General features: G+C 33.9%; 1 protein-coding gene across 2 annotated transcripts in view; it reads right to left on the bottom strand.

Moving 5' to 3' along the window:
• The window catches only part of LOC107582396 (ephrin type-A receptor 8-like), an 86081-nt gene extending 75107 nt beyond the window's left edge, over positions 1–10974 (bottom strand). For both annotated transcript variants that reach the window (XM_016268223.1, XM_016268225.1), the window contains exon 1: positions 10834–10974. In XM_016268223.1, the coding sequence (XP_016123709.1) occupies positions 10834–10921 (88 nt within the window). In that variant the 5' untranslated portion in view covers positions 10922–10974. The remainder of the gene's footprint in view (positions 1–10833) is intronic.
• Positions 10975–11036: the final 62 nt, after the last annotated feature.

Here is an 11036-nt window from a genome sequence, read left to right as displayed (position 1 = left end):
GACTGAATAGGACTTGATGTCACAATAAATCCATATTTAAACTCAAATCTTGTTTTAGGCATCTTGAAATCTTTATGTCAATGACAAAAAAGGTGACCAAAGATGATGAAATCGCAAGAAAATTTTACTTAGAAATGAGTTCACAGAAGTGAAAAATATGTATTCATGATGATTTCATAGAGTTATAAAACACTTTTTGAAATAAGGACTCAGAAAAAACATAAAATTGTAAAAGTAACAGAATATTCTCTTTTTAAACATATAAATAATTTTATGATGTGTACCTGAAGAGCCCCCCCCCCAAAAGACTAAATAGGACTTGATGTCACAATAAATCCATATTTAAACTCAAATCTTGTTTTAGGCATCTTGAAATCTTTATGTCAATGACAAAAAAGGTGACCAAAGATGATGAAATCGCAAGAAAATTTTACTTAGAAATGAGTTCACAGAAGTGAAAAATATGTATTCATGATGATTTCATAGAGTATAAAAACACTTTTTGAAATAAGGACTCAAAAAAACATAAAATTGTAAAAGTAACAGAATATTCTCTTTTTAAACATATAAATCATTTTATGATGTGTTCTTGAGGTCAAACTATTTTGTCATGTAAACAAAAAAATCTAATTATATGATATTTTTAAGAAAATTACCAACCTTAACACAGTCATGAGCTCCTATGTTACAATAATAATATTTCATGTAGACCCTTATAATATTTAACAATTATCTATCTATCTATCTATCTATCTATCTATCTATCTATCTATCTATCTGTCTGTCTGTCTGTCTATCTATCTATCTATGATCTGTCAGTCTGTCTGTCTATATATCGATCATCTGTCTGTCTGTCTATCTATCTATGATCTATCTATCTGTCTGTCTGTCTATCTATCTATGATCTGTCTGTCTTTTTGTCTATATATCTATCATCTATCTATCTATCTCTCTGTCTGTCTATCTATCATCTATCTCTCTGTCTGTCTGTCTGTCTGTCTGTCTGTCTATCTATCTATGATCTGTCTGTCTGTCTATCTATCTATGATCTGTCTGTCTGTCTATCTATCTATGATCTGTCTGTCTGTCTATCTATCTATGATCTGTCTGTCTGTCTATCTATCTATGATCTATCTATCTGTCTGTCTGTCTATCTATCTGTCTATCTATCTATCTATGATCTGTCAGTCTGTCTGTTTATATATCGATCATCTGTCTGTCTGTTTATCTATCTATGATCTATCTATCTGTCTGTCTGTCTATCTATCTGTCTATCTATCTATCTATGATCTGTCAGTCTGTCTGTTTATATATCGATCATCTGTCTGTCTGTTTATCTATCTATGATCTATCTATCTGTCTGTCTGTCTATCTATCTGTCTATCTATCTATCTATGATCTGTCAGTCTGTCTGTTTATATATCGATCATCTGTCTGTCTGTTTATCTATCTATGATCTATCTATCTGTCTGTCTGTCTATCTATCTGTCTATCTATCTATCTATGATCTGTCAGTCTGTCTGTTTATATATCGATCATCTGTCTGTCTGTTTATCTATCTATGATCTATCTATCTGTCTGTCTGTCTATCTATCTGTCTATCTATCTATCTATGATCTGTCAGTCTGTCTGTTTATATATCGATCATCTGTCTGTCTGTTTATCTATCTATGATCTATCTATCTGTCTGTCTGTCTATCTATCTGTCTATCTATCTATCTATGATCTGTCAGTCTGTCTGTTTATATATCGATCATCTGTCTGTCTGTTTATCTATCTATGATCTATCTATCTGTCTGTCTGTCTATCTATCTGTCTATCTATCTATCTATGATCTGTCAGTCTGTCTGTTTATATATCGATCATCTGTCTGTCTGTTTATCTATCTATGATCTATCTATCTGTCTGTCTGTCTATCTATCTGTCTATCTATCTATCTATGATCTGTCAGTCTGTCTGTTTATATATCGATCATCTGTCTGTCTGTTTATCTATCTATGATCTATCTATCTGTCTGTCTGTCTATCTATCTGTCTATCTATCTATCTATGATCTGTCAGTCTGTCTGTTTATATATCGATCATCTGTCTGTCTGTTTATCTATCTATGATCTATCTATCTGTCTGTCTGTCTATCTATCTGTCTATCTATCTATCTATGATCTGTCAGTCTGTCTGTTTATATATCGATCATCTGTCTGTCTGTTTATCTATCTATGATCTATCTATCTGTCTGTCTGTCTATCTATCTGTCTATCTATCTATCTATGATCTGTCAGTCTGTCTGTTTATATATCGATCATCTGTCTGTCTGTTTATCTATCTATGATCTATCTATCTGTCTGTCTGTCTATCTATCTGTCTATCTATCTATCTATGATCTGTCAGTCTGTCTGTTTATATATCGATCATCTGTCTGTCTGTTTATCTATCTATGATCTATCTATCTGTCTGTCTGTCTATCTATCTGTCTATCTATCTATCTATGATCTGTCAGTCTGTCTGTTTATATATCGATCATCTGTCTGTCTGTCTATCTATCTATGATCTATCTATCTGTCTGTCTGTCTATCTATCTATGATCTGTCTGTCTTTTTGTCTATATATCTATCATCTATCTATCTATCTCTCTGTCTGTCTATCTATCATCTATCTGTCTGTCTGTCTATCTATCTATCTATCTATCTGTCTGTCTGTCTGTCTATCGTCTATCTATCTGTCTGTCTGTCTGTCTGTCTGTCTGTCTGTCTGTCTGTCTGTCATCTGTCTGTCTGTCTATCTATGATCTATCTATCTGTCTGTCTGTCTGTCTGTCTTTCTGTCTATATATCTATCATCTATCTATCTATCTCTCTGTCTGTCTATCTATCTATCTGTCTGTCTATCTATCTATGATCTGTCTGTCTGTCTATCTATCTATGATCTGTCTGTCTGTCTGTCTGTCTATCTATCTATGATCTGTCTGTCTGTCTGTCTGTCTGTCTATATATCTATCATCTATCTATCTCTCTGTCTGTCTATCTATCATCTATCTCTCTGTCTGTCTGTCTGTCTGTCTGTCTATCTGTCTGTCTATCTATCTATCTATCTATCTCTCTCTCTGTCTGTCTTTCTGTCTATCTATCTATCTATGATCTGTCTGTCTGTCTATCTATCTATGATCTGTCTGTCTGTCTATCTATCTATGATCTGTCTGGCTGTCTATGTATCATCTATCTATCTGACTGTCTATCTGTCTATCTATCTATGATCTGTCTGTCTGTCTATGTATGTATGTATGTGTGTGTGTGTGTGTGTGTGTGTGTGTGTGTGTGTGTGTGTCTGTCTGTCTGTCTGTCTTTTCATAGTATTGTATTGTTAAATATTATAATTGTCATGTTAAAATATTAGATTAAAATTATATACAATATTTATAAGAATATTATATTTTGTAAAAATATATTTTATATATTTAAAAAATAAAATAACAAAAAATGAAATAAACCCTATGAAAGCCTTTTTTCATTACATCTCCTAATATGACATTTTGAATTAAATATAAGATTGAATTCCATACAATAAGTTTAATTTAGTAAATACAATAAAAATAAATAAATACAATAAAATATATACATTATGTTATTTAAGTCATTTTATGTATAAAATGCATTTTTAATGTTTCAATGATTTTAAAAATCAGTTTTAAAAAATTTGAAAATGAGATGCAAAAAGCAAAACTTTAAAAGGTGTCTGTTCAGATAAAGCATAATCTTGGTCTGGCACAATTAATGGCGACTGTTGGTTTAATAAATGTTTGGGACTAAACCTAGTCCAATTATTTCAAACCAGATTAGTTCCTTCATTTAAGAGCGGGCTGATCTCTAGTTTGAGGAAGCATCTCTGCAGGCTGGAGGATCACTGTTTGAGGGCTCCTGCGGCACAAGCACACAGTGGAGTTTGGGCTTTCTGCTCCGCTCTCCATCACGGTGGGATGCTGAGGTGCATCTGGTCAGCGTGACAGAAACGGGCAGTAGATTGTCACAGCACAAGCACTGCCATAAAGTTCAACACATGCATTCGTTTATGTCTGCTGTGGGCCACTCCATTTTCCACTATTCCGAAACGCCATCTATCTCCTTTCGTTCTCACGCTCTCCCTCTCTCCATCTCCTTCCCTTGCTCCTGAAAAACAGCATCAAGTGGCTCTTTTTTCTCCCTGTCATGCATCAGGTCTGTTCGTCTTATTCAGGCTGGTAATACAGCTGGCAGAGAGCAAATTGCATGGACTGACACATCTTTTCATTATAGGGTCAGGAACAGAAATGCAGAATACATTCAGCAAGACCAAATAACATCCTATTTCTGTGAATCAAGTCTCCAAACTGGAGTCTTCTCCTTGTTTAGCCGTCTGAAGCCCTGGCTGGCACTAAACACACCAAACTGCCTGTACTGATTTCGAAATCCTTGTAACACAAGTTCACTAGTGCAAACACATACAGTCAACACTGTTGTCTGATAAAGATTGTGCATTGTTTGATGGTGAACAGACAACTTTGTGTCTTAAACAAACATTTCAGCAAAGCTAGACACTGGAATGGTTGGTGTACTTTAAGGAAATATATACTGTAATTGCCAGGCACTTAACTAACTTTGTTTTATTGCTCAGCCTTAACCAAACAATATGCTTACAAGTCATGCAGACAGAACTAACATACATTACCAGTCAAACGTTTGCACGCATTTAAAGGGGTCATATGATGCGATTTCAATTTTTCCTTTCTCTTTGAAGTGTTACAAGTTCTTGGTGCATAAAGAAGATCTGTAAAGTTGCAAAAACTAAAGTCTCAAATCCAAAGAGATATTCTTTATAAAAGTTAAGAGTCAACTACGCCTACCTAAAACGGCTCGTTCTAACACGCCCCCACATGTCTACGTCACGATGTGGGAAGATTTGCATAACGCCGCCCAAATGTTCACGCAAAGAAAGGAGGCGAAACTTTTATTCTCGCTGTAGTATTTTTGCTGCCGTCATGTCGTGAAGGCACTGTGTGTTTCGTTGTGAAAGCGAAACTACTTTGTTTGGTCTTCCAAAAGAGGACGATATCCGCTTCGTCCTGCTTAGAGTTGATCCGTGCTGGTCGCTGAGGAAATACATCAACTTCGCCGCTCACTCTAGCCCTCAGGCATCCGCTCACTCAGCGCCGCCGTGTGTGACACTGTGTTTCGTTGTGAAAGCGAAACTACTTTGTTTGGTCTTCCAAAAACACTGTTCCAGAACAGTTCAACCTAAATATTCAGATGTGTGCAGCACATTTTATGGAGGACTGTTTACTGATCCTGGTAGAGTAGGGCCAATCACAAAGCACTGGATAGCTGGCCAATCAGAGCACACCTCGCTTTTCAGACCGATGAGCTTTGTAAAAATCGACGCGTTTCAGAAAGGCTGGGCATAGAGGAGAAACAATAATGTACAGTATGTGGAAAATAATTTGTTTTTTGAACCTTAAACCGCATAAACACATTTCATTACACCAAATACACAAAATAATGTTCTTTTTAGCAACATCATATGACCCCTTTAAGTAAACGTAGGTTTCTCATGATCTTAAAAATACATTACACTTAAATGCTTGACTTTATAAATGTTAAGGATAAACATAAATGGCCTATATATGAATTAATTTACAAATCTAAAATGTAAACGGCTGAGTAAATTACTACAGTACAGTACTACATTTAGATGTTTCTCCTTGAATAATGAATCCCATATCATGAAAGTAGTTATTACTTATTACTTATAGTAAAATATTAATAACAACATTTTTACCAAATAATATTGTGACTTTTTTTACTCTACCACATCACTTTAGTACAAAAAAATACATACATCTAATTGGTTTCTCTAAATTTTTTTATTTTATTTTTTTTTACAATTTTCCTTTACTCAATTCAATGATTCTTTTTTTTTTCTTATATAAAAATATCTTCAAGGATGTTTACTGTACACCTCTATTCAAAAGTTTTAGTTGGTAAAAAAAATAAAATAAAATATGCTCACCAAGGCTGCATTTATATGATCAAGAATATAGTAAACAGTAATATTTAAAAAATATTATACAATATAATATATTATAAAACGTCATTTATTTCTGTGATGTAAAGCTGATTTTTCAGCATCATTACTCCAGTCTTCAGTGGCCTTCAGTGATCCGTCAGAATCATCGTAATAAGCGGATTTGCTGCTCAAGAAACATTTATTATTATTATCAATGTTAAGACAGTTGTGCTGCTTAATATTTTTTGTAGAAACCATGATACTGTTTCCCAGTATTTTTGGAAGAATAGAAAGTTCAACAGCATTTATTTATTTAAAATTACTGTCCCCAAACGTTGCAGTGGTAGTGTAGCCTATATATTTTAGCAAGCAATAGCAACAAAAACCAAGGCTATGTAAGATGATTATATGGAGTGTAAATCCCTGTGTGATCTTAGTGTCCCACTTGTTTTCCTCTGGGAATTGAACCTACAACCTTTTGTGTTATCAGTCAGATGCTAAAGCACTACAGCCTCCTTTGAAAAGCCACTGCCAAATTCCCACTTATCAAAGTCACAAACGGACCACAATCAATATCAGATTCCCCAGACACAGAGAGCCACATGCAGGTTTCGGCTCTGCTTTTTTACACTACGAGGACGGACATGTAAGAAATCATAATGCATCTCACATACTGCATTCCTGTCATTTTATCAACACAAGACGCTCAGTTAAAAAAAAATAAAAATAAAAACTAAACAGATCAGAGCAAACACATCCCGCAAAAGGAAGGCGGTACGAGGTATCAAAACAGCAGGACATGTCGGGGAAATTGTGCGTGACCCACCTGAAATCGTGCATGAACCCTGTGATGCTGAGACCCCAATTACAGAGCAGGACTGCTGTCTCTTTCCTCGGCCTCCCGCATGGAGAGAAAGACAGAGAAGGGATTTGACAGTCTTGTTCGGGAATTATTGTTCCCTTCGTGGGAAGATAAGGATTTGCTTTGGGAATTTTTTTTCCCACTGTCACACTTCAACAGACACTTTTTTCCCGTCTTTTAAAGGCATTGAAGCTTTAATGCAACTTACATGCAGAAACGTAAGTGTGTAGAATTTAGATCGCATACTGCACAAGTATTAAATATAAAATAGAATGTTCTGTTGGATGTTGAAGAATTTTGTTCGATGCACTTTAAGATGTTTCACTTAAGTCAATCTTACTAAAATCTGAAGATTATAAGATCTATCTATACACTTTCTTTTAATTTTGCAAAAGCACAAAATCTACATATTTTAAGTTTTTATGAACACATGAAATATGGTTTTATGAACTAAACACTTTAAAATTCAGTTTAACACAACCGCACTGAACTGAATGGTATTTATAATCTAGCCAGTTATTATAGTTAACTAAAACCATTTTTAAAAAACACATTTTTGTTACTTAAAATAAGCATTAACTGAAATAAAATAAAAACAATTTTTTTCAGCTAATTTAACATTTCTCATTTTAATTTAGTTTAACTTGATGTACTAAAATATCTAAAACCGAAATAAAATTGAATAAAAACCATACAGACATATAAATAAGCAATTACTAAAATACCTAAAAAATTATATGAAGTATAATGAAAACTAAGTATGTATATATAGTAATGTATATATAAAAATATGAAAATACAAACAGATTCAAAATAGTAATTGAATCTATAATAGTATCTCATTAATACTAAAAGAATGCATTAGTACAATAGCTTGTACTATTCTAAACGATGTCTGAAACATCGTGTGTTTATTTGCGTCATTATGTAAATGAAACAGAATCTAGTTCCTATTATGTTCATAAATATATGATTGGACATAGTTCCATCTCAATTTAATTCAGTTAATTTCAAAAAAAAAAAAAAAAAAAAGCAAACAATTAAATTAAACAATTAAAGTTTGAAATAGGCCTAGTATTTTCTAATAAAACACTCATTTTGCATGAAAAATCATTTTTACAGTGTATGAATTTCTACTGTCAAACTCTTTATAGAACATTAAGATGACTACATCATGTAACAGGATCAATGAAGTAATAATATCATTTTTTATAAAGAGAAAGAGACTTCAGAAGAGCTTTGAATGTTCTTTAATGTTCTTTAAAGAGTGGATTCTTACTAGAGTGATTCAGATACGGGCCTTGAGGGTTTCCCCAAATCTGCAATCCCTACAAACCCCAAAAGATGCATGTTCAATATCTGAGTGTGCTGTAAAATCATCAGAGCAGAGCACAGCATTAATATTTGACAAAAACAACACTCATGCTCATCTTTTCTAATCAGAAAGGTGCCAATCATGTAGGCGGGGAAAAAGAATCACTCTTCAAACAAGATTTCATTGATTTATCACCATGCATTATAGGGTCTTTGAGAAACTGTCTGACTAAAATTGATTTAATTTCTAATATAGATTGCAAAGATCCACTGATAAGTATTCCAGTGATGTTCTGGATTATGGGCCAATCTAGAAAATTACACAGCAGAGAACTAAACTCTAGATGTTAAGGCACTTTTTTGTCTCTTAATAATATTTTTCCTTGCACTTGTCCTCCAGTTAGCATGAATGTGGAATTATATATCTTACTCTGTTAATGGTTTTAATTAAATTAAATTAAATTAAATTAAATTAATCAATCAAACTCCTGATCTTAGCGGAAACTCATGTAAATGTACACAAAATAATGATCTTTAAAATAGCATCATATGACCCCTTTTAACCTTCACAATGTGTTCATAAAATTATCCAAATCCATTCTACTTGTAGTTATGTCTGATTGGATGCCTGATGATAAAAAAATTAAATAAAAAGTACAATTGTTCTTATTATTATTGTGCTCTGTCTTCATAATCACTCCTCTCTCTCTCTTTCTCTCTTAGTATGCTTGATGTCAACATTTTCTAATGTACTTTTAATCATGACAAAACATACATTGTGTTTTAGCATCTCTGGCAAAACGATTCATCTTTTCCACAAGAATATGCACAACAATCATCACGACAGAGTAAAATTACTTGGATGCTTCAAACTCCAGCTTAATATTGCACTCGCACAAAAGCTACAGTACTTTATAGGCCAGGTAAAAATGCTTTTCGACAGGGATTTTCAAAGGACTTTTGTGCAGGTTAATGGAATATATATATATATATATATATATATATATATATATATATATATATATATATATATATATATATATATACATATAATGAAATTAAATGCACGTACATCTCAATATACAGATATGTTTAATATATTGTCATTTAAAGTATATTTTATAATAAATGAGATTAATTAAATATGTACATGTAAATATGATGTTGTCGATTTTTATGAACAAACACCTATGATTACACATGAGATAATGTGCTGACATCTTCAGACTGTAATGTAATACAGACATGTAGCTGTATTACAATGAAACCAGGACCCAGTAACAGATGACAAAGGAACTGTGACTGAGAAATGATGGCAACACTTGTTTAACATCCTGTGATGCTTGTTAATATAATAAATTACTGAAATAAAAAAAGAAGGAAAAAAGTCTGGTGGAGACAAGGTTGATAACCTCTGCTCTAGACAAATATCACAAATGCAGGTGTGTGTGTGTGTGTGTGTGTGTGCGTGCGTGCGTGTGTGCGTGCGTGTGTGTGTGCGTGTGTGTGTGTGTGTGTGTGTGTGTGTGTGTGTAAAAGATCAACTCAAAAGATAATCTGATGCTAGATATGATGCGCTGTACATCATTAAGAAAAACCTAATATGTCCCCAAAAGTGCTCTTCTTGGCAATTTAATGCTCAAAAATATAGGATTACTGTATATTACTTTGGAAAATCACATGTACTTAGTAGTACTTATATCAGAAACCCTAACACGAATCAGAAGCGCTCTCTTTGTGTATGTTGTCGCACCGATGAGCCCAGCAGAACTCAGAAAAAGTGACAGGATCAGTTCAATCAGACAGATCCAGGCAGTGTGTTCTCTCTTTCACAGGAACAGATCAGCCCCCACACACTTACATCCATATGATTATAGGACTTTCCATAAGCATAATTGTTTTTATCACACACACACATGCATGTCACTCTAAAATAAAGTTGTTCTGGCATTTGCACTGATGCATACAACTAACACTAAAAAGAGACCGGGGCTAGTTGTCACACTTTTTACTCCAGCGAATATTTCTCAGGGAAGGTTTATTTTTGAAAGCCAATATTTTTAAACATAAAAAGCTATCATTATTTGGCAGGAAAAAAATACAGTTGACTGAACAGACATTGACCTTTAGTGATAGCAGGGCATGTAGTGACGCTGCGTAGACTAAGTCACAATGAAAACCTGCCTTTAAACAGCCTTTCCAGTGGAATTCAAACCAAATAATGCAAAAGAAAAATATTAAACTATTGCAACATTTAAACAACTTGGGACAACCTTCCCCAATTACATACTTATGAATACCCTTGTCCTAATTAACACAATTCAAAACTATGTTCATTATATAGCTGGCTTTTATTTTAATGTACGTCACTGTTGTTTTACCAGGTTTATCTAACAGCTGTAACAAAAATATGATGATAAAGGAATTTTAGTTTGGAGGACAGAATAAAAAACTTAGAATTCAAGACGTTCTGCTAGATAAAACACATTTGATTAACTTTACACTCAAAATCATATAGTTACCGAGATATGGACCTTGTTACAACTTCCCCCTGTGACAACTAGCCCCGGTCTCCCTCTATATATATCCCATCCGTATGATGCACACACACACACACACACTTACCTTCATTACTAGACGTTCCTCTGGAGCCCAGGACCTGCATTGATATAGTCCACACTAAGAGGGGCAGCAGCCCTGGATCTGATGCCATCGTGCAAATGTGGACCCGGTGCACGGGGAGAAATCTCTCTCTCTCTCTCTCTCTCTCTCTCTCTCTCTCTCTCTGTCCATAAAAAAGAAGCCAGTAGACACCCAAACAATTTTAT

Source organism: Sinocyclocheilus grahami, unplaced genomic scaffold, assembly GCF_001515645.1.
Source record: "Sinocyclocheilus grahami isolate Dianchi unplaced genomic scaffold, SAMN03320097.WGS_v1.1 scaffold44.1, whole genome shotgun sequence".
In the NCBI taxonomy this organism is placed as follows: domain Eukaryota; kingdom Metazoa; phylum Chordata; class Actinopteri; order Cypriniformes; family Cyprinidae; genus Sinocyclocheilus; species Sinocyclocheilus grahami.
This window is presented reverse-complemented; position numbering and strand designations above follow the sequence as displayed.